Source organism: Staurois parvus, unplaced genomic scaffold (assembly GCF_062004578.1).
Source record: "Staurois parvus isolate SC_StPar_1 unplaced genomic scaffold, SC_StPar_1.0 ptg000163l, whole genome shotgun sequence".
Lineage (NCBI taxonomy): Eukaryota > Metazoa > Chordata > Amphibia > Anura > Ranidae > Staurois > Staurois parvus.
In genome coordinates this window covers 3,465,338-3,490,528 of record NW_028317959.1, presented here as the reverse complement: position 1 = coordinate 3,490,528, position 25,191 = coordinate 3,465,338, and the positions used below count along the sequence as shown (strand labels likewise).

The following is a 25,191-nucleotide window of genomic DNA, read 5'->3' as shown; positions in this document are numbered from 1 at the left end:
CAGTGCAGCGATCGGTGGTGCGCTGTGTCCCTAGGACACAGCGGATCACCGATCCACGGAAAGAGCCGAAGATGTCGGCTCGGTCATGTGATCAGCTGTGTCCAATCACAGCTGATCACATGTAAACAGGGAAATGCCGGTTATCGGCATTTCTTTTCTCTCGAGCTGTCACGCTGACAGCTCGAGAGGAGAGGAGATCCGGTAATCGGCATTCCGCGGAGGGGACATGTACACTGATCATCAGGGCACTGATGATCAGTGTGCCCTGATGATCAGTGTGGCCCCAGAAGTGCCACCTGTCAGTGTCAATCAGTGCCAGCTGTCAGTGCCACCTGCCAGTGCCCATCAATGCCACATATCAGTGCCTACCAGTGCCCATCTGAGCTGCCTTTCAGTGTCAGCCATCAGTGCGAGTCAGTGCCACCTATCAATGCTGCCAATCAGTGTCACCTATCAGTGCTGCCAATCAGTGCCAGTCAGTGCCGCCTCTCAGTGCCAGTCAGTGCCACATATCAGTGTCCATCAGTGCATCTTATCAGTGGCCATCACTACAGCCTCATTAGCGCACATCAGTGAAGGAGAAAAATCATTTATTTACAAAATTTTATAACAAAAATGAAGAAAAAACTTTTTTTTTTCAAACTTTTCAGTGGTTTTTGGTTTAAGAAAAAATAAAAAACCCAGAGGCGATTAAATACCACCAAAATAAAGCTCTGTCACAAAAAAATGCTAAAAATTTCATATGGGTACAGTGTTGCATGACCGTGCAATTGTCATTCAAAAGTGTGACAGCGCTGAGAAATGGAAATTGGCCTGGGCAGGAAGGGGGTATAAGTGTCCTGTAGGCAAGCGGTTAAAGAATCTGAAGAGAAGATAAGCTAGTTAGGCTAAGAGTGATTTCTGCATAGGGGAGAAGTCCATAACATTAGGACACTAGCAAAAAGATGAGGACTCATGGAGTGGAGTATGATTTTACAGGGCAATCACCCAGGGGGTGTGTCCTCAAAATCTTTGCCTGTGTCCAGTCACATAAAAGGTACAAGCCTGTAAACCTTGGGTCTATGAACACTCAGCCTGTGTCTTGTACTCTGCAATTAAGAGTTATGTTCTGAAATCTTGCAACCCTCAATCATTTTGACAGACTAAATTAAGAGGCAGGAAGATTTAAATATTGGCTTTTTATTGCCCTCAAGTTCTTTCCAAATTGAAATTGCATTGATAATGGCAAGAAAAAATAAAAAAAAAAGTACAAACTTTTCAACTAAACACAATAAATGCAAGTAACACCATAAAGCCAGTTGAGTATAATAAAAAAAGGATAATTTTGATTAATAAACATATGATAGACCATTGTGTTGACTCGTGCAAGAAACCTATCCATAGAATGCTCTATAGTGCAATCAGATAAATTAACATCAAATGACAGAAAATGAGCAGTGTATCAAAACAAAATACATTTTGTCCCAGAAAAGGTTATATAAAGTAAAAAAGTACTTTGATATATCATGTTTTGCTAACATTGGTTGAAATATTTCACTCCTTAAGTTGTTTAAATGTGTTTTCTAGCACAGCCCAAGATGGTCCCTACCTATGAACCTCCTCCCACTTTGAAATACACAAATGTACCAAACCTTTCTACATTTTGTTTTTTTTTAAATGAAAGGATCAAGCATAAAAATAGATTTTTACCTGCCTGGCTGCAGGCAGTACAGGAGGCAGGAGCAGTCAGAGGACGTAAGGATGCACAAGGTATGGGAGAATGGGTGAAGGGTCACAGGTTAGTGTATTATGGGGGCTAGGGTGAACATGTGCTTTAAAGAAACCCTGCCGCCAGTTTAATATTTTTAATTTGAATGCTTTTATTAAAACAAGAAGCATAGTATATAAATATATTTACGTTTCAGTTTGTTTTTTTCTCTTTTTCAGGGGCTCAGCGAGAACCCCCCCCCCCCCAAAACATTCATTTATACTGTTAGCAAGCATTTCAAGCCCAGTCTGGATGATCTCTGACAGCTGTGGGGGAACTGGAAGATGGAATGAACCAAGACTTTTGGGAAATGTCAAACTCTTATTCTGCAGAGCTTTCAATTAACAAAAAGTGTCGCACTAATGACAGGGTCTCTTATTAGAGAGGGATCCTTAGCACAACTAGCAGTGTTCACCAGAAAACACAGTGGGAAGCAGGAATGTGAAGAAAAAAAAGAAACTAGAGAGGGAAAGTAACAAGATTTTTTTCTTCATCTACCTCAATATTCTCCTTAACAATTTAATAAAAAGCAAAGACCGTTTATTTTTTCATACTACCCCCTTCCCTCATGTTATGATAAAAAAAAAAAAAAAAAGGTACAACACATGCAAGAAAAAGAATGAGGGAAAAACTGATTAATATTCTTGCCTTACTCCAGCCTCTTCCCACAGTGTCTAGGTGAGGGTAATGGCACTGTCCTTATGGCTAAATGCCAAGTACCCGGAATCTCAGAATATGCTCCTGCATGGGGTATGCACACCATCTTTTACAATTTTGGGCAGTTTGTATTCTTCAGAATATAACTCAAAAGAAGGCAATGTCGCCCCATGCGGTACAGAATATGGGGTAAGGTAAGAAAGGCTCTGTGGTTTCTTTTTTAATTGAAATAAAGCGCTTTGGCATAGGAGGGTCAGAGGTGTGGGGGAGAAACAGACCTTGCTTGATATTGTTGAAGCAGGCTTTGCACTGTCTTGCCAACATGCGTGCAAAACGGGAATGCTTGAAATGTTGCGTCACCTAAACCTAAACTAAACTCACGCATTCCTTAAAAGTATGCCTGTCACGAGAAAGGTACAAAAACTGCCACTGCCGATTGTCTCTTGAAAACGTTAATTGCCCCACTGTGTCTAAGGCCTCATTCACATTGGCGTACCAATCTGTACATCTGTGTGGGATGCACAGGTATTATATGCAGCCAGCTGTAGGCAAGTCTGTGCAAATCAAAGACAGGTGGGTACTGCAAGGACCTGCACAAATCTCCAATAGCATCCCCAAGTGGCCATCTGTGCAGGACTGATGCACAAAGCAGAACGCAGACTTGTATTCTGATGCAATCATTGGTCCCCACAAGGATGTACACTCCCGGATGCGTTTGGAGATCCACGCAAATCCGTGCAGCTGCCCGCCTACCATACATATGAACAAGCTGCCTGCATGTGGCTGCACAAAACCTGGTGAAGATGACTCTTTCCACGAGTGTATGGGTTAGTACTCCTGTGTGAATGAGGCCTAACACTTAGGCTTTTTTTTTTTATTTTATATTGTAGGTCTGGCTGACAGTGTATATGTACGTCACCCCTCACTTTTAGGCGTTAAACAGTCACAGTGGCTTGTAGGAATAGTTTAATGATTTAAAAGTGTATTACACTCTTAAATAAAGTCTGTAAATTGTGACCTTTTTGCAGACCCACAGAAATAACAGTTTTCTCTTCTCTCCCTGAGCTGCAGCCAGACTCTGTAATAAATTGAATTATGCTGATATTATTTATAGTGCTTACAGAAGAGCAGCATGCTTTACCAGGAATCACTTCTAGTGTGGACATCTAGAGGACTAGTCTCTTAAAGTGAACACCATTCTGATCATTTATTGTTGCTGTGAAAAAAGTGACAAAAATGCAAATAAACTGATAACTAGTAAACACTTGGCAGTATAATCATGCCAAGGAGAATCATATACTCTTAACAATTGATAAAACTAAAATAATGCCTATGGTTACAAACAAAAATATACACAAAAGATAAAACACAAAATAAAATGTTTGCATTGGAATTCAGGTAAACAACTAGGCTTATTCAATAAAGCAAAGGGTAATATGCAAAGTTCTGTAACAAGGAGCAATCAGCAGCTCTCTCACAGACTAAAATAAACTGAAATCTGTTTGAGAACTATGTTTTGCCAAATGTTGAACCTTTGCACTGCTGTACTGAATAAACCAAGTAATATCCATATGTGTTTGAATGCGACTCTCAAAGTGAACCTGATGACATGGACAAAACTACCCCAACTGCCATTGGCTCCACCCTAACAGGCACCTTCTGGTACTAACCCATCAGGACAGTTTCCATTTTCAGTGCTTTAAGCACACTAAATCCTAGGTCATTATGGTATACAATATTAACCATCTTCTCTGACCATCTGGCTTATTCTGCTTCATAGGCTTCCCAACTAGCTAGTGAGGCTGTCCATCAAGGTGACAGGCCAGTAATGAAGCATCGAATGAAGGGTAAGGCTCTCATTTAAGGAAGCAAGTCAGTATTAGCATATCACAGCAATCTGCGATTGGGTGCACCCAGGGTGCTGAATAGTAGAAGTCATCTAGAGATAGAGGTCTACTATGTGGAGCCATGGCAGCTGAACCAATTTTTTTTTTTCTTTGTTTTTGTTTTATACCCGTGTTGTAATTTGCTCAAGTATGTCCCATAAACAGTTAGAGATAGGCTTGCAAAGTAAGGATATTACTGTAATGAGAATTTATAAATAACAGTCCCAAACATTTCATTTGATAGTTCTTTCCTAAATGGGGCTCTGGCGTTGATATATATATATTTTTTTAAATGAGTACTCCACCTGAAATTTTTGGTTCCGGGGTAAACAAGTATTTAATTTTAAGGGTGTAGGCTGCTAAATCAACCATACCCGAATTACTTCCACTGAGAACATATTTGTTTTGGTGGGAGTCCTCTAAACCGAAAGCCCAAATTCAAGAACATGTCTATGGAATTGGAATGATACAGAAGAAGGTGAATAACAGACAGAAAAAACAATTACTTGTAAAGAATGAAATACACCTTGGTATGGTCAGGCAAACTAAACTCCAGTTAAATTACAACAGCAATAAAACAAGCAAAGTATATAAAATAAAGCAAAAAATGGTCTTCTTTGAAATAAAAGGAAAAACTGTTGATGCTTTTAGGATGACTCCAAACAAATTTGGCAGGTATGACAACTAGGAAAAATATTGCATTTCGTTGCTTGACACTTCACTATATTAAGCTATTTACTTACACAGAACATATAAGGCACCAGCTCACGCACAGAACTCATCCGATCTCCAGCACCTCAAGCAAGATGCTTGTTCACATTGCACGTCATACATCAATTAGAAGTATGCTTTTGTAAGGAATTAAACTCAGAGTCTGAGTTATATGAGTATTTCCCTTAGCACATTGTTCCTTGTATACAGGAAACTTGACAAATGAAAATTTGTGACAGATTGTTCTTCTGTTGTGATTGTACTGCTACTTGAATACATGTAGGATCTTACATGTAAGGCAGTGTTGAACGTTACTCATCATGCAGACCAGGTTCTTGTGGCTGAGATGTAAAACAATGGTCCCAGTATTTGGAAGCAGTTCATTTGCATTTTTTTCTTGCTCCTTGACTGTAACTCATAGATGTTTGAAAGGCTGGCAGGAGAGTAAAAAACATTCTACTTATTCTCCAGTTTGAACAGGCTCAGAATGTCAAGCAGAGATTCTCGAATGTGCTTGCCAAAGCGGTGGGAATCCTGCAGAGAGCAAGATTGAAGAAATTAATGTCAAACCAGAGGCTTGTGGACAGGTTATAACACCAATCAGTGCACTTGACCCACAGGAAACCGAGCTGAAATGCAAACAATGTGTGCAAACAGATACTGTATACTAACTATATCATGAAGGGTTTACTCCAAACATCAGAATTATATCGAATAGCTCTGCCTCTGTTTGAAAAGCAAAGCTGTCTGAAAAAGTAAGTGCACGTCATCCCCTAACAACTTTTCCCACTGTCTGTTAAAAGGATCAGGCCACTTTCAAAGGTGATATTCCAGTTAGAGGGGGAGTCTGGTGGGTGGAGTCACTTTGTGATTTTTTTATGTCTTTTGGTGACTCAAGCAGTAAGATCTTCCCAGTACAGGTCTTGGTTCCATGCCCACCCAGTTAGGAGTTTTGCCTGTTCAGAACCACCTTGGTGTATCCTTACTCCTCTCACTGCTGTATTTATGATATTAAATAATTTAAAAATGCAGCAGGCAGAGTAGAAGCCTCTTCTGATAAGAGATGGGCAGACCAAAGAAATAAAATGCAAGATCGCACCCCACCAGAATCCCCGCTGGAAAAATTGCTTCTGGGTGCCGCTGCCCTATAGCTTAAAGGGAAAATGAAAATTTATGGTACACTTCTTTCACATGGCTTTCCTGATCCTCCAATACTTCACTGGAGTTGGCTTAGCTCACCAATAATTGGAAAAAGTCATTTTATCTCACATTTAAATTGCTTCTCCACCCAAACGCAAGTACCCCAACCACTGCTGGTGCTGTGGAGTAGACACAGGCACCATGCTCCACATATGGTGGTTGTATACCCAGATCAAACCACTCTGAAAGGCTATTTTCCAACTGTGCTCTCACATCACAGATAGGACTTACCTGAAATTGCCAAAACTGGCATTAATTTTTGTTTTCCGGGCACTCCATTACTGGCCAAAAAGGGCCTGCTTCACTTCCTCCTATCTGCAGCATGAGTTTTTAATATTAAGATACTGGAATTCAACAAAAGTGGCAAGTATCAGGGAATTGAAAATAATCATATAATGAAAATGAAAGAACTCACAGAGAACAGAGTTTCTTCCATTCTTCCTAGTAATCACTGTCAGATGAGGGGGGTGGGGGAATTTAACAAAACTGGATCATGCAGAAGAATCTGGTGCTGTTGTGCATAGTAACCAATTAGCTCCTATGTTCAGCTTGTTCAATGAAGCTTTGACAATAAAACCTAGAAGCTGGTTGGTTACTATTCGCATGTGCTCCAGTTTTAGTAAACCCCCCCAATGACTCATATCTAGTATTCGCTGTCAGTGACAGATGACAATGACAGTAATCAGATGACAAAGCTGTACTATACAAATATTGCTTTGAATGAAAGGAAAATACATTTCTGCCTGTATACTAACTGGCAAAAAGAAAATGTACAGTTATACTGCACAACAGTACTCTCTAACTGTACTGAGCATATACATAGGCTAAACTCTCATTCTGAAAAAACTAGTTGCCTGGCTAACAATTCTATCCAAAGACTTCAATTCTTTGTGTTCTTGACCCAGAAACAATTATACAACTAATTAAATTAGAGGAAAATCAGAGCTTCTGACCTTAATATATATTGCGAGTCAGTGACAGTATTGAGGTCCTTGCACAACAGCAAGGCAGCTACAGTAATTTTAACAGGAAAGTTTCACAATATCAGTTGCTCACAATTTCTTAGCACCGATACCCTTAAACACCTTCAGGCTGGAATCATTCCAGCTAAGAAGGCACAAAACCCAATCATGAATAGGTTAATCCAAAGAAGAATATTCTGCAGGCCAGGAATTCCCTGACTTTATCTTTCAAAGTAACTCTGCAGTCTACTTACACCCAACCCATTTAATGTGATTATACTGATTGACATTCAGGATATTCTGATTGGTATTCAGGTTCCTGCTCTACTCTCCCATGTGATCTAATGGAGGCTCAAGGCGTTTGCACAGTTCAGAGTTATTGCAAAGAGCATAATTTTCTGCCCAGAGGACTTCTGAAAACCACACTCAATCTAGCAATGGGAATATTTTATTAAAGCCTGTGAACTTGAAGGGCTTGTTCGCACCAGATGTGGTGCAGGAACACATGCAAAATCAAACATTTTCCAGCTCTGCACAAAAACGCACTGCCCTTTTGCAGCATTCGCACAAACCAAAACTTATGGTACCAAAAGTACCATACATTCTGGTGTGGCATGATTTTAAAAACCATGCCGACACCTTTTTTTTGTGCAAAAAAAGAGCGCATCCTAGGATGCACTTTCTGGTGTATATGAGGCCTTAAAGTTTTGTCAGGTCTTTTTAACTTGCATGGTAGAAATGTCTCCTAAACAGTAGCATGTCAATCATGAATGATTAAAAATTATTAGGAACATTTTCAGGACACTCACTGTCTCATGGCTGGAGAGCTTGCAGGACACATGGAAGTTGATCAGATTTTCACCAACTATTATGTAGGAGACCCCATATCCATCGTCAGCCACCTGAAAAACAGGAAGCAGAAGTACAGACATTGAAAGCTGGAAACAGTTTCCTGTAACCCATTTATTAGAGATAAACTAAGGAGAAAAGGAAGCGAACGTACATATAATGAGAACGCAATTAGCCTTCTTTAAAACAGAAAAAAAAAAAAAAAAAGACTGTTCCTTTAAACAAATGTAATGTATAAGGTATTTGTTGATTGCTTTTGCTGCAGAGTCACAGCTAAAATAATGTTACCAAAGTAAAGCGATTATGATAGATAAAAAATGAGGGCTACCACTGCTTCCATTTTTATAAAATGTCATGTTCATTTTATAACTGGGAAAGGAGTGAGAGGTGCCACTCTCTCTCCTTTCTCTCTCTATGCATATCTTGGAATAAGCTTCAAGTCCCTGTAGAGGCTGCCACAAGTGGATGGACACTATCCCCCTATTGTCCTGTATGGACTATACTATACAACCCTAATTATTTATTCTTAGTCTAATGGTAATCATTGCCGGATCAGACTCAAATAGAGCTATTTTTATTTTTTTTTAATTTTGTAAGATAGTGTGCTCATGAGATTGTTATTTTTTTGCGCTTTAACATCTTGAGTCATTCTATGATTGAACTACTTACAGATGCATTCAATAACATTAAACAGCCAAACATCAATGCAATTAAACTGGTGTATGACGCCCTTTATGTAAATGGTTAACAAATCAAGGGCTTCTGGTTTTTCCAGAGCAAAAGGAAATCGGAAACCAAAAAATAAGATTTTCATACTCAGCGTAAAGTCCTTTCCCTGGGGTCTATTGAGGCACACTGTTCCCTTCCCTCTGTGTTTATATTATGCTTTCGGTATCACTTTGCAACAAAACTGAAAACATGGGCATTATTATCCTGTGCTAGCCAACAGATTTTTTTTGTTGCCTGTTTCCATTTCTGTTGTAGGTGGCAGTATAACCTCGCCAGTGTAAAAACTGTAAGAGTTCCTGTATCCCTCAATGGACTCCAAGAAAACGATTTTAGGTATGTACAAAAATCCTTTTTTTCTTTATCACAGGAATTTTCAATAAACAGTTTTGACATAAAGGTGGGCAAGACAGCAACAATGGCTTACAGTCTGAAGAAAAAACAATAGAAACTGGTGACTGCCTGCAGCCCACTGAGCTACCTGAAGGACTCAATGCCTGAAGCTGTCAGATGAGCCTAAAGCTCCCCTCAGTAGAACAATGAAAATAAAAACAGAGGCTGAAAAGAAAAAGAGCAGACACAGGATCTACTAGACCATACGCTTTGGTGAGCGTCTGCCTAAGCCACCTAAAGATGGTAGACCAAGATGCTTGTGTACCCTTACAGGGTCCATCCAGAATACCAAAGAAATTAATTTGCCTGAAGAAACAGTAACAGAGAGAGACCAAGAAAATCACATCCAGACAATTGAGGGAAACTTGCTTTTGCTGATTCAAGGCTGGACAGAGGGATGGAAGGACAATGGCATAGTTAAAGTGAAAGACAGAAACAATGTTAGTCAAGAAGAAACTCCTTGTTCTTAACATCACTTGGCCCCTATGTAAAATCAGAAAAGGCTCCTGGCAGTATAAGACCACCAGTTAAGACACTCATATCATAGAGGTGATAGTTGCAAGAAAAACTACCCTGTGGGTAAGAGTAAAAAAAGGAATGTCTATAACATGGTGATCTCACAGAACAAAATTCAGATCCTACAGTAATGAAGAAAGGAACAGGGGAAGCCACATGATGGACTCCCTGTACAAATATCTAAATTGAGAAATGAAAGACCAAAGGTCTCTGAAACAGAACAGGAAAGGCAGAAATCTGGCCCTTGAAGGTGCAAAAGAGACAAATGCTGGTCCAAGCCCAGATGCAGAAGTAGAGGATTTGTCCTATAGAAAAACATGAAAGGTGGAAGCCCCTGAGATTTACACAAAGTTAAGTGTGTCTTTCACTTCAGATAGACCTTGCAGGAAGTAGTCTTTCTACCCGTTAGCATTATAGGAAATGCAAATTCAGACACACTCCTTACTTAAGGGTAGCCAGGGCTTGAAATGCCATGCCATTAAAGACAGTGACTGTGAGGTAGGATGGCAAAAAGATCCTTGGGACAGAAGATCCATAAGATCTAACATAGTCCACAGAGCATCTGCTAGTAAGTCTTACCAGGTCAGTCTACCATATTCCCCTGTGCCAGTTCAGAACAATGAGCAGCACCAGAACGCCCTGTATTGAGCCTGTGAAGCAAACAAGGAAGATGATTCGGGGAAGGAAAAACAAATATCAGTGTGTAGCGATTCCAGAGTCACCAGAGAATCCAATGCTTCTGCAAGAGGATACCTGTACTTGGAGACAAGCCTGTTCAGACTGTAGGGACCACTCCTTCAGATCCAAGCACTGTGGGATGAGAGAAGTGTTGTTGCAAATTGTCGAATCCTGGGCAGAAAAAGTAACATGAAGTTCTGTCCAGCACAGGACTCAAACTAGCTGTCTTGCCACAGTGAGATCTCGGATTCCCCCGGCGGTTGATGTATACCATCACTGTGGTGTTTGGCTGAATCTGAATTGGATGACCTTTCAGAAGGATAGTTCAATGCTGCAGAGACAGTCCAATAACCCAAAGTTCCAGGTTGGTGATCAGAAGATAAGATGCAACAGCCTTACAGGCTGGCATGTCACAAGACTCTTCCATAACATAGGAAAAAAGGAATTCTGATTTCTGAACCACCAGGCCACGGACAACCTGATCCTCGGTGTCTAATAATTAGATCTGTCTAGAGACCTGATGGACTTCTCATGATGAAAGAACATTACAATTAAGTGAAGAAGAGGTCTGAAGTGAAAACTGCGCAAATGGAACGGTCTACAATCATACCCAGGACTCACATGGAAATGTAGAGTCAGGCGACTCCTGGACTAGAAAACCCTAATCTAAACCTGGATAGTCTTAAAGTGACACTAAATGATATCCTTATTCTCAAAAGAAATCCATACACATCCATTACTTCATGGCAGTGTAATCTATTTTTAAGAAAATGGTTCTCTATGAACTCCTGAACCTCTTCATTTCCTCCTCACTTTCCTCTATTTGGAACAAGCAGTGCATATCAGTTGCAGGTATGTGCTTTGCTCTATGCTCAACACAATACCCATAGTCCCTAATCCATCTCCAGAGTGAGCAAGAGAGGGTGGCTATATTCCTACATACAGTGGGACCATGAAGAAGAAACAGATTTACCTAGGTGGATGCAGCATCGATTCGAAGCTACGCCTGTCCATCGCCGGCTCCAAGGCTGAGAAATAAGCAATCAAACACCAGTGATTGCTCAGCTATCCCTGTCGCTCTGAGCTGAGAGCGATGATTGTAAGTCACTGCCTTCTGCTCTACACCCCCCCCCCCCCTGGAGTACTGGGCTGCGGAGGGGGCGAGAGAGTATGGCTCAGGCTCTGGGCGGATCGCTGAGAGGCTGAGCCTGGTACCAGTCAAGGCTCCTGGGTGGATCCCGACCATATCAGTGACGTCAGCCAACAGCAGACTTTAGCCTGCGGTCAGCTGAAAACAGGTGTTATCCAGATGTAAGCAGAAAACTGCACTCCTGTGATCCAGGAGCCAAACGAGCTTCTCCGTCACTAAGTTTCTTCTGTGGAAGAACTCATCAAAATGGTGGATGAAGGGAAGGCCAAAAGGTGCCACATTGCATTAGTAAACAATTCAAACAATAAAGAGTGGGATCTTTAAAGTGTCAGTAAAAAAATAAAATAAACCTTTTACAATAAAATAATTTTTTAAATCATATTTTATTGAAGGTGTTTTCCGATATAAACATCAGAGTATAAAAAAGAAGCTTGGTCTAGCTCATATTAGGTAAAAGCGATTATCAAGTATGAAACAACAATCGGCGCTGGAATTACAAAGCATGAATACAAATAGCACACTGGTAAAATATAGGTCATATGTGACATTTGGTAAGAATCAACATAATCCCCAATAAAAGAGAGGTGTTGGAGACATGGCAAGCTAATTTGGTTAGGTACATTTACAAATCAATTACGTGTCTATATCGGATTTCCAAAATCACTTTAAATGAACTAAAGTGGACTTTATAGGTACTGCATGGACAGGTTATATGGCAGCGATTAAATTCAGCTGCAATCTGCTTAGTAGAGATGATGAGAGCCTTAATCAGTATATCGTCAAAACCAAGCGCCTATTAAAAAAGAAGTCTAATCTATACTGACATATGCAAATTTTCCAACAATATATTAAAAGAGAATATTAGTCCTATAGGTCTGAGAATACAAGTTTTCCCTACCATTAAAAATGCTACACTATATTTTTAGATCTCTTGGGAACGAGCTCTCACCAAATGTAGTGTAGAGTTGATGGAGCTTTAGGTGGAACAGTATCAGACAGATATGAATTTACTTGATCAGGAACCAATATTACGTAATAATAAATATGAATCAGTGAAGAATCATGCACAATATGAAGGCAAATATCAAGAATTTAAGGACTGTGTAGCTAAAATTAATACAGAAGTTATTTCCAAAAAACAGAACAAATTCTCTAAGGACACTCTGGCTTTTATGGAAGGATATGCCTCCCATTGGGCCAATCCATTATACAATCGGGGGACACCGAGACAAGGTAAAGAAGAGTATATTCTGTAACAATTTTTGTTTTATATGTGTATGTACTATTCTGTGCATGGTCAGTAAAGTGTTACATTTTATGAATCACGGTTTGTAGTGCCTATAAAGTCCATAAGGTTTTCTATTTCCAGTTATAAATAACCTGCAAATTACATAATGTATAAGGAAGCGTTGGCACTATAGACACACTCAGTGCTTCGTAACATCAAGCCCCTTGTAACGGGAGAAGCCAGAAACATCAGTGGCACCAATGTGTAACGTTTCTTGAAAAAAGTATTAAAATAGAGCAGGAAAGGAAAAATTTTACTTTCACACATTGCCCTGCTAATGATCCTTTTCCTGACAATACTTCCTTGGACAGTTTCAAATACAATTAAGGGAAACATTCCTAACATAGCAAGTCTGCTACCTCCACTCACACAGATGAGTCTCCAGAGACAGGGCCAGGTGAAATCAGGCTCAGCTCTGGACAGATAATCCTATAAGAATGCCTAACTTCCGGTTCTGGCACCGCATGGGGAAGAGGTGAGACGCCCCTGCTCCCACCGCCCTCCTCCACCGCTGAGCTCCCACGCCTGCTATAATTCAGGGGCCGCCCCCCCATTTCTGCCCGCGGCTCTCGGGGAACACATGGACCACTATGTGAAGCTGTCCCACGCCCACTCCTCTTCTGTCCCCCCATCTGTCACAGGGGGACACAGTGGCCGTTGCAGCCAAGATGGCCGCAGCTGCAATCATTCCCACTGACACAGGGGATCAGCAGAGCCCACAGCAGCCACAGCCTCCTACTTTTCAGCCTCCGGACCCTGCCTCACCAGCGGGCATTGCCCACGCAGTCATGGCACTCCTAACACCTAATCTCACAGCAGCAGTCGACAGTGCTGTTCTTAAAGGGCTATAACCGCTACATAAAGGTACACACAGCTCTGTATCCCTGGAGAAGTCACGTGTTATCGTGACGCAACGGATGGCAGCCATCTTTGGACTCCCTATGCAAGCACCCTGACTGTGGGTTATACAGTTCATGCCTGGTGGGTCTATGACCCGATTCTGTGTGAGTAGGTGTTTGGCATTTGTGTATGGTATAATAAACAATCTATTACACTATGGTGGCTTTTTCTCTGATTCTCTGTTTATGAGCCATTGGTAGAGTGGAGGAATTATGGAAAAGTGCCTTACCATTGTAATGGTTGATTAACCGTGAGCTGTGTGGAAGCTGATCCTGTGTCCATCCAGAGAGTGAGATTAATCCCACTTGGAACTATACTGGTGATCTGTTATGCCTTATGACTCCTTGAGGGTCAAAGATTGGAGGTAAGTATGCACGCTAGACAGTGACAGATGGTCTGATGCACTTGACCCGTATTAATTTTCACGGTCGAAGATTGATTCATCACAATTATACGTTTGGGACTTTGTGCTATATGATTTATGAATATTGTTCATTTATGATCACATGTATTTAAATTTGGTTAATATTTGTTTCACGTAAATCACCTATCACTTATATTTAGTCACATTCTTGATGGCGTGTTTTTGGGGTACACATTAGGTGCACCACTGTACACCTATATATTTATTCATGCATTTTGTGTATTCACCCACTTAATATTGAGTTCTATAATTAATTTTTTATGTCAATTATCACATGGTATTAGCGCTACACCACCATATCTACTTCTGTTTCATCTATTCTAGTCCAGTTAGGTGTGAGCAGCTTCTTTGTTTTTATATCTTTGGCAGCGCATGAGTCCACCCCCCTTTATTTAGGATGTCCTCACCCACCTCTGCACTAATCTGCACCTCTTGGTGAATTTTCCATAATATATATAAAAAAAAAAAAAATCATGGAGAGTGGGAAACCCTTATAATGGTCACAGCAGCTGTGTAGACTCAGAAGGGGAATTTACTAAAACCGGAGCAGGCAAAATCTGAAGCAGCAGTGCATAGTAACCAGTTTCTAACTTCAACTTGTTCAGTTAAAGCGGTAGTAAGCTCCACTTTGCAACTTTTATCTACAGGTAAGCTTAAACCAAAGCTTACCTGTAGGTAAGATGAATATCTCCTAAACATGCACTTTAGGAGATATTCACATGTTTTGCAGCCAGTGATGTCACCAGCACATGTGCACTGTGCATGCAAGGGACAGCAGAGAGAGCGCTGTGCCACAATCCTGGCTCCCATACGCATGCGTGGGAGTGACGTCATCGTTGCTCTGGCATTCAACTGGCCAGAGCCCGTGAATTTGGAAGAAAGAATGGGCGAAGAAGGATGCCCTGTCATCAGTGACAGTGAGCTGCAGGGCTTCGTTATATAGGGTAAGTCTTTCTTAATGTGCAAGTATGCAATGCACCTGCAGGGGGCCTGTATTCCCCCCCCCAGGATTTATTACCACTTTAGTCTTTGAAGATGAAAGCTAGAACCTGATTGATTGCCATTCACAGCTGCAGCAGTCATAGTAAATTCCCCTAAGAAACTCAAGGCCAGACACCTCATGAAAATCACCCTCCCATGTAATATAAGAACAAGTGGCTTAACCATCCAACATCTACCAAAAATCTAAATATTTTTGGTGGACTGACCCTTTAACCTAGTCAGTTCGAACAGAGGCAATCCAACATAGGCACATCTCATCATTAATTTTAGGTGCTGTCAAATTCAGATTCAGTTACAAACCCACACTACAATATTTCAATAGAAAGAAAAAAATGATTGGCTGGTAAAAGCATGAAGAGGTCAATCCAACAAGCACTTTCTTTTAGAAAATTGAAATACCCTTAAAAAGAGAAAAAGATGGGAACCAGCTTTAGTGTGAGTTACGGTAAATGTGAAAGACTGCATAATATTTACTTACAGGTCCAAATCCACCTCCACATGAGACATATTCTGGATGGTTTACTAAATCAAAGAGTTCCACTTGTTGGATAGGAGTCTGGCTGGTGGAGAGGCGCCATGGTTCAGACAACACCTAAGAAAGCAAATTTACATGGCCAGTTAGACAGCACATACATGAATCATGTTCTTTTTGGTTAACTAGCCCCAGGTAGATGTAGGAATCCTTCTGCTGAGCTATTGTATTCTGACAGCTGGAAAGCTTCCCTGCCATCAGAATACATCAATCAGCACTATTAGCTATAGCCTGCAGCACTGATCAAGCGGGGGAAAAAAACATGACAGGGTGGTTGTGCAGGTGTTGATCAATAGATCGACTTCTATACAACCATAGCGCCCAAACATGGATGAAATTCAGCTAGTTCAGCAGGGATCCATGTATGGCAGGCTTTAGCAAACAAACTAATAGTAACACTAATCCATTCAACAGCAAGCACAAACCAGTGTTTTACCTCTTTCAAGAAAGGTGAATCCATCCCCAGGTATTTAGATACTACATACAGACAAAACAGATGTCGATCAATTCCAGCCCCAGTCATTGCATTTCTGTACAGCAACTGATGCTTATCTGATGCTTTTCTAAAGAGTTTTAGCCTTTCCTCAACCTGTTGATAGAGAGAAAAAGTTAGTATAAAAGCTTCACCTGCCTATAGAGTCTACAGTGCAATCTAGCCTACTAAAACACACACATTTTAGTTGCAAGAGTTTCTTTTTTTGGGGGATTAAAAGGGAACACAGTATACTGTGCATTTCTAAAGTATTCAGACCCCCTTAACTTTTTAAATTTTGTTATGCTGCAGCCAGATACTACAGTTGTTTAAATTAGTTTTTCCTTCTCATTTTCCACTCAGTACCCTATAGTGACAAAGTGAAAACAGAATTTTAGCAATGTTTGCAAATTTATGAAAAAAGGAAAAACTGAAATATCACATAGGCATAAGTATTCAGACCCTTTGCAACAACACTTGAAATATAACTCAGGTGCCTCCCATTTCTCTTGATTGTTGCAGAGATGTGTCTACACCTTGATTGTCATCCACCTGTGGCAAATTAAATCGATTGGACACGATTTGAAAGTCACACACCTCTCTATAAAAGGCCACACAGCTGACAATGCGTACTCTATCAGCGCAAAAACCACAAGGTCAACAGAACTGCCTGCAGAGCTCAGACACAGATTTGGGGAAGGCTACAAAAAAAAATTTTCTGCTGCACTGTAGGTTCCCAAGAGCACAGTGGCCTCCTGGCAAGGGCGAGAAGGGCCCTAGTAAGAGAGGTGACTAAAAACCTGATGACCTGATGGTCACTGACTGAGCTCCAGAGATCCTGTGTAGAGATGGGACAAAGTTCCAAAAGGACAATTACTGCAGCCCTCCACCAATCTGGGCTTTATGGCAGAGTGGCTATATGGAAGCCTTTTCTCAGTGTAAACACATGAAAAACTATACATATAGAGGAGAGAATAATTTTAGAATTATCCGCCTAATGGCCTATAAGTATTGCCGTTTAAACCACGAGACTCTAACAACAAAAACAGATAAGTCCCAATCAAGGGGTAAAGCCCCCTGTATGAGACAAGCAGTTATTTCAATGGCAAAAAAGGCTTACAACACAGGATAAATTGAATTATCAAAAGACTTTTATTATCAAAAAGGTAAAAATCCTACTTCACATAGATTTAGACACACAGTGCTCAATGCCCACAGTGTACATCACATTACCATAACTTAAAACCAATGTCACTAAATAGACGTCCAGACATCAATTATATATGTTGCATTATCCAGGCGCAGACAGTTGGACGCTTGTACCTGACAAAAAGCATTTAAGCCGGTAATGCAAGATATATATGCCCCAGGGCCCATACAGTCCCCCAATCAAGTCATGTGAGATGGAAATAAAAAGGAAGGAGCCTCCAACCATGGAAGGCAAGTATCAAAACAAAAATCCCTCTACAGTTGTATTAACCAGTAGGTGAGGCAGCAAAAAGACCAATTAGCTTGAGAGATTTCAGTGGTGGACAGTCACTCTACATGGACTTCACGGTTACTGGCATCAAGACCATAGATTTTCTGATTACTTCCAGTGGCTGAATATTAAATTCAGTATTAAATCGCTTCCCCTCCACCCTACAGTAGAACTACTGCTACAGGGCAGCAGGGCTGCGCAAAATCATGTATATATACACACACGATTTGTATTTCTAGGTAGGGGGCACGCACCATTGGCGGCTACAGATGTCAATCACCGGGTCCCGGCCAGAGATTCCTCGCCGACACCTGGTGATCACTGAGTAGGATAGGGGAGAGACAGTGTGTAAACAACACAAGTCTCTCTCCCGCCAGCAAGAAAATGCTGCTGTGTATTTCTCTGCACAGCATGTTTCCCTAGTAAAACACACAGCACACACAGTAAAACCGCACACAGTTAACCCTTTGATTGCCCCAGATGTTAACCCCTTCCTGCCCAGTGTCATTAGTACAGTGTCAGTGCTTTTTATTAGCACTGATCACTGTATTAATGTCATTGGGATGTCAGTGGCATTTAGTCAGTTCCCACCCAGTGCTAGAATGCCTGCTGCAGTCCCACTATAAGTCACTGATCACCGCCATTGCTAGTATTAAAAAAAAATTAAAATTCCAGTATATATACCACCATTTGTAGACGCTATAACTTTCACGTAAACCAATTAATTTACATGTATTGGGATTTTTTTTTTTTTTTTTTTAGCAAAGCCATGTAGCAGAATACATCTTGGCCTAAATTTTTGACAAAATTTGATTTTTCACAATTTTTACTGGGTATATTTTATAGCAAAAAGTCAAAAATATATATATAATTTTTTTAAAATTGTCGGTCTTTTTTGGTTATAGCGCAAAAAATAAATGCACAGGTGATCAAATACCACTGAAAGAAAGCTCTATTTGTGGAGGAAAAAAAAAAAGGACATATATTTCATTTATGTACAGCTTTGCATGACAGCCCAATTGTCAGTTAAAGTAACGCAGTGCTCTGGAGGGCAAGTGCTTAATTGCAGTAAGATGGCTATATCATCGTGCCCATTAGCAGACATTGGCAAGCTTATATTGATATTAGAATTGCCAGCTGGGGAACAGGGAGGGTGCATATACTGGACACGCAGTTATAGACTGTTCAATATAGTGTTGAAGAGCACACAGTAACTCTGTCCTTAAAACATTTCATCTGGACGATGTCGCTAAAAAGCAATTTAGTTGTAGTATATAAAAACACACAGTGGCTCAACCCATATATCCATCCATCTGGGGAGCAAGAATATGTATGTCCCCAGTGTGGGCTAACAGAAGAATGTTCTGTTTGACCATGTCCAAAAATAGCAACTCCGTCTTGTCCAGCTTGTGTTAAAGCATCAATGTAAGGATCTCACCGCATTCTGGAGCCCTCATTTACCAGCCCAATGCCATGTAAAGCCAAGAGCTATGGTATGTTTGTCGCTCTCACTCCTCGTGGTCCGCCGCTATAGTATTCAGGCATGGGGGTGTGGTCATGTGAAAACACATGGTGCTCAGTGACGTCAACACGTTTCGCTTACGTACAAGCGTAGCTTTGTCAGGACAATGTGTGGTCCATGTACCCACTCTATATATAGGATAGCATGTCAAGGCTAGTTCTGCATGCTGTAAATTCTTAAAGGAGACATTGTATTATTTCTTCCTGATGTAATACAAAATTCCACTGTGAGTTACACAGATTATGGAAAAACTAAACAGTACCGTATATACTCGAGTATAAGCCGACCCGAATATAAGCCGAGGTACCTAATTTTACCACAAAAAACTGGGAAAAACTATTGACTCGAGTATAAACCGAGGGTGGGAACACCAGTGGGAAGAATCGTGCCTCATCATTGGTGTCAGTGGGAGGAATAGTGCCCCATCATTGGCGTCAGTGGGAGGAATAGTGCCCCATCATTGGCGTCAGTGGGAGGAATAGTGCCCCATCATTGGCGTCAGTGGGAGGAATAGTGCCCCATCATTGGCGTCAGTGGGAGGAATAGTGCCCCATCATTGGCGTCAGTGGGAGGAATAGTGCCCCATCATTGGCGTCAGTGGGAGGAATAGTGCCCCATCATTGGCGTCGTTGGGAGGAATAGTGCCCCATCATTGGCGTCAGTGGGAGGAATAGTGCCCCATCATTGGCGTCAGTGGGAGGAATAGTGCCCCATCATTGGTGTCAGTGGGAGGAATAGTGCCCCATCATTGGTATCAGTGGCAGGAATAGTGCCCCATCATTAGTATCAGTGGGGGGAATAACACCCCATTATTGGTGTCAGTGGAATAGTGCCCCATCTTTGGTGTCAGTGGGAGGAATAGTGTCCCATCATTGGTGTCAGTGGGAGGAATAGTATCCCATCATTGGTGTCAGTGGGGGGGTGGAGGAATAGTGCCCCATAGTTGGTGTCAGTGGGGGGGGGGGAAAAGTGCCCCATCGTTGGTGTCAGTGGGGGGGGGGGGGAATAGTATCCCATGATTGGTGTCAGTGGGGGGTGGAATAGTGCCCCATCATTGGTGTCAGTGGGGGGGGGGGGGGGGAGGAATAGTGCCCAACCGTTGGTGTCAGTGGGGGGGGAGGAAAAGTGCCCCATCGTTGGTGTCAGTGGGAGGAATAATGCCCCATCATTGGTATCAGTGACACCAATGATGGGGCACTATTCCTCCCACTGACACTTGCTGACCCCTGTTCCAGTATGGTGCTGCTGCAGCCAGCATATGTGGTTGCAGCAGCACCTAAGCACGGCACACTTACCTGCATCTACTTCACTCGATTTTCGCAGGGCCGCTCAGCTCCGCCTCCTCGCCGGTGATTGGCCGCCTGTGTGCCTTTCCTGAGCTACAGTTCTGGCGGCCAATCACCGGTGAGAAGGTGGAGCCGAGCAGCCGCGCGAACATCCAGTGGACGAATCGAATGAAGGAGCAGCCGCGCTTCCTGGACCGGATCGTCGTGGGACCGGAGCCAGGTAAGAGACAGCAGCCCCCTGCCCACCCCTGTACTTACCATAGTTTCCCTTCTGTTGGAAGGGGGGGGAGCCATCTGCAGACGTTGACTCGAGTATAAGCCGAGGGGGCCGTTTTTCAGCACAAAAAATGTGCTGAAAAACTCGGCTTATACTCGAGTATATACGGTAATTAAACCTAACAGACTTGGAGCACATATTGTTCAAACTAAATATACCTGTCCGGACCTATATTTCAACTATGTGTTCGTGTGAGTAAATAGAAATACCTTAGAGACCACATATAGACTATTAGTCCTCCAGGAAAACCTGAGGGTTCAATTCTGTATTGAGAGCCAGGGAAACCAAAGATCTCAAACAATATATCCACCATTTTTCCTTCCAAAGTAGTATGTTATTAAAATCACGTCTCTGGGACAATTTAAGGGCATATATACCTTTTATTTTCATTCCCTCCAGACTACATCCATGGAGGTTACGAAAATGTTTTGCTAATGGATTTTCAAGGTTTTTAGGATCTTTATCTTATTTCCCGCATATGCTCTCCAATCCTAACTTTCAATTGTCTTTTAGTTTTGCCACTGTAAAATTTATCACAAGGGCAGGTAATCATATAGAAATTAATCAGAGCTCTAATTTGGAACCTTTTTACTTAAGGGAATCCATAAAGGTGTCGGTCCGCTTTACATATTTGCATATCTGACATCTTCCACAAGGAAACATTCCTTGGCCCAAGGATATTCTGTGAGCCAATCACTGGCCGGTGTTTTCACGAATTCAGAGTGTATTAAGATATTGCCAAGATTCTGTGCCCTTCTAGCCACCATTTCTGGAGAGTCTCCCAAAATTTTACCCAGACCTGAATTATTCGTGAGAATGCCCCAATGTTTTTGGAATATCCCTTTTACCTTGTCCCATTGTGAACCAAAAGTGATTAATCTTACTGTGCCAGGAGAATGTATCTTTTCCTTTGGAATTTATTTAACCAGAAGGCTATTCCTATCATAATTGTCAGCCCTTCTCTTTGCCTTGCGTATTTGTCTATGTATCCCCAATCATGAAAGTGAGCGAAGGGGTCTCTTGACTCTTTTTTTGTAATCACTAGCTTTAGTACAATTTCGCTTAATGCGAAGGAACTGGCCCATTGGTATCCCATTCTTAAGCCATTTTGGATAGTAACTATCCGCTTGTAGAAGAGTATTTGCTGCTGTCTCTTTACAAAAAGTATGGGTCACCAGAGACCCCTCTTCCATTGAAATAGGCAGGTCAAGAAAGGAGATTTGGCTTCTATCAAATGAATAGGTCAAATGAATCTTATCATTACAGTTTAAAATACCTATAAATTGATGAAAAAAATATCAATTTCTTCTCTCCATATAACAAACACATCAATATACCTCAGCCAGGTATGTACATTGCCACGGTACATCGTCGAGATGTAAACGTCCTGTTCCTTCCACATAATAAAGGTGGTGACATGCATAGGCCGGGGCCCATGGTACACCCATGGAGGTGCCACGTATCTGTTTGTAATAAGTACCAGAAAACCAAAAGAAAGTATTGCTTAGTGCCAACTCCAATAGTTCAAAAATGAACTCATTTCGATGACCCATTTCGGGGAAAAAGAGGTTCAAAAAGAACTTGAATGCTTCCAACCCACAATGATGTGGAGTAGATGTATAGAGTGACTTTGCGTCTATTCCAAATAACCAGAAATCTCCCTCCACCTTTAATTCCACATTTCTAGCAAGAACATCCCGTGTATCCTGGACAAATGATTTTATTTGCCAAACCATAACGTTTAAGAGGAGATCAAGATATTTCACCACTTTTTTCAAAGGTTCCCTTATTGCAGAAACTATTGGTCTCCCTGGCGGATTAATTCGACTCTTATGTACCTTAGGTATTGTGTAGAAGGTTGGTATGTTATATTCCCATACTTTCAGATAATTAAATTCATGGTTGGATAATAAAGCTACTTCCTTAGACATCTCCAGTTTACTGTTAAGTGTATCCACCAGGGTAGGGAATGGATTTACACCCAGCTGTCTATATGTTGTCTAGTCGTCCAACTGTCGTTTTACTTCTGTTACATAGGATGTTTCATTTAGGAGGACCATATTTCCCCCCTTGTCACTGCTTGATGTTTTGCTTCCCTTAGTTCACGAAGGGCTCTACGCTCATCTTGATCAAGATTGTCATGGTTACTAGTTGTCCAGTCGATAGTTCCTAAATCCATCAGTACCAGTTTCAGAACAGGCTCAACCATTTATTTATACTTAACCACTAGCCTACAGGGCACTTATACCCCCTTCCTGCCCAGGCCAATTTCCAGCTTTCAGCGCTGTGGCACTTTGAATGACAATTGCGCGGTCATGCAACACTGTACCCATATGAAATTTTTTATCATTTTTTTGTGACAGACAGAGCTTTATTTTGGTGGTATTTAATCAACTCTGGGTTTTTTTATTTTTTCTTAAACAAACCAAAAACCACTGAAAATGTTGAAAAAAAAAAAACGCACATGACCGGTTACAATGGGAGGACGTCATATGACATCCTCCAAGAACGAGAGAACCACCTTGCGTCCGTCATATTACTATATAATGCGAGCGGGGGGCAGTTAAAGGTAGCATCTTTGTTGATCGGATTTCAAGGTTGACCTTTCTCCTGGAAGTGGTAGGCTGTTCTTCCATACTTTTATTTTCCTCCAGTAAATAGACTAGTGTATCCAACATCACTCTGTCCTCATCCTCCAGTTGGAGGTCTGAAACCAACAAAGAATCATTTTGATCATATAATGATCTAAAAAATACCTTACGTAGAAACAAAGTGATGTCTTTATACACTCTAAACTCGTCCATATTACTCACAGAAGAAAAAGTAATTCCCCTTCGTACGAAGCGTACATTTCTAGGGGCCAACGGGAAGTCATATAGATTAATAACCTATCAAAGATTTGAATATTGTCCTCCCTTACTATTTCTCCTTCCTTTGGTTCTTGGCCCATGTCTTTCGGACTTGGATAGATTTGTCCTTCATTTTTCCCTTTCCTTTTTCATGCTCCATTCGTCCCTTTGTGTAGACGAGGGAACCGCAGAACCCCCCATTTTGCCCCTTCTGAGTCTAAAAAAAGTCACTGATTTTTGCCTCAAATCCTTATCTGTATGACTAGGTGTTCTATCTCCTCCTGACCTTGATGTAAAGCATATTCCCTTCCTCCTAGACCTACTCTGTCCACATCTAATTGTCAAGTCAAAAATCTTACCTGTCTCCAAGTCCCTTAGGTCTCTCCATAATTTTGATTCTTTGTAAATTTTAAAAATGACATTGCGTCCGATCTCCTATCTAAGGAGCCCATAATTTCTCTGAAATTCCTCTGTATCTTTAAATGAATCTGAGCCATGAAAGCTTTTCTCAAATGACTTTGCTAAATCATCTAGCTGAATGTTCTGCTCTTCCACCATCAATCCCGTCCCCACCATGATTGATGCAAAGTGCTTTCCACTTACGATAAAGCTCTCTCATTGTGAAGGTGTTCCGTTTGCAACACCTTATCACAAAGTCCCCAGGATTTATTTTGTGTTCAATATAGGTTTACAGAAAGGACACATCCCTATTTAGCCATTTAATCAATAGTTTCCTATGTTCCATAACCGCTCCCAAATTTCATCTTCACTACTTAGGGATTAGGATGTGTCCCACTGGAAAGCTACACGGATCTCCTGATCTATTTCATCACCCAACACAAACACCATTACTCTATAAACAGACAGTGGGATTCACTATGGCAATCAAGCACTGTGTAGGACAACTGCCAATCAAATACTGATACCCTCAGAATGGATTTTAATAATCCTAAAAAATAGAATAACTACACAGACAGATGAGGGAATAATTTCAGAATTATCCGCCTAAACGCTTATTAGCATTGCCGTTTAAACCATGAGATTAACAACAAAAACAGATAAGTCCCAGTCAAGGGGTAAAGCCCCCTGTATGAGACAAGTGGTTACTTCAATGGCAAACAAGGCTTACAACACAGGAAAAATCAAATTATCAAAAGACTTATTAACAAAGATAAAAATCCTACTTCACATAGATTTAGACACACAGTGCTCAATACCCACAGTGTATATCTCATTACAATAACTTAAAAACAATGTCACTAAATAGACATCCGGACATCAATTATATTATATATGTTGAATTATCCAGGCGTGGACAATTGGCCACTCGTACCAAACAAACACAGAGATTCATTTTTTTGTGGGGGGGCCTTTATTCTAGGAATCATTAAAACCTAACACTTACTGTTTTTGTTGGGTCCATCATGCACTTTACAAAATTTGATGACTCTATAGTGCATGAACGTACAGTTTCTGTTCTTCCTTCTCGGAAAAGTCGTGTCATGGATGCTTCATAGGTAAGGCAGAATTTTCCTTTGTCCTGGAATAGGCAGAATTTTTTCTCAAAATAGTTTTATTACAATGTTCCCACTCACTGAGAGGATGGATAAAACCGCACTAAATTTCTCTCAATAACATCACCTATTTGTGAATAGATATGTACTGTATTGTCATACCTAATTTT

General features: G+C 41.1%; 1 protein-coding gene across 4 annotated transcripts in view; it reads right to left on the bottom strand.

The window, feature by feature from the left end:
* Nucleotides 1–1,163: 1,163 nt before the first annotated feature.
* LOC149463009 (carnitine O-palmitoyltransferase 1, liver isoform-like) overlaps nt 1,164–25,191 on the bottom strand; it is a 95,012-nt gene continuing 70,984 nt past the window's right edge. For 3 of the 4 annotated variants that reach the window (XM_089676075.1, XM_089676074.1, XM_089676076.1), the window contains exons 15-19: nt 24,913–25,047; nt 16,058–16,210; nt 15,568–15,681; nt 7,973–8,065; nt 1,164–5,535 (exon numbers count right to left, since the gene is read on the bottom strand). In XM_089676075.1, coding sequence (XP_089532201.1) covers nt 5,458–5,535; nt 7,973–8,065; nt 15,568–15,681; nt 16,058–16,210; nt 24,913–25,047 — 573 coding nt within the window. In that variant the 3' untranslated portion in view covers nt 1,164–5,457. Of the gene's footprint in view, nt 5,536–7,972; nt 8,066–15,567; nt 15,682–16,057; nt 16,211–23,040; nt 23,366–24,912; nt 25,048–25,191 lie in introns of those variants that run through there. The other variant, XM_089676077.1, reaches the window with a different exon arrangement.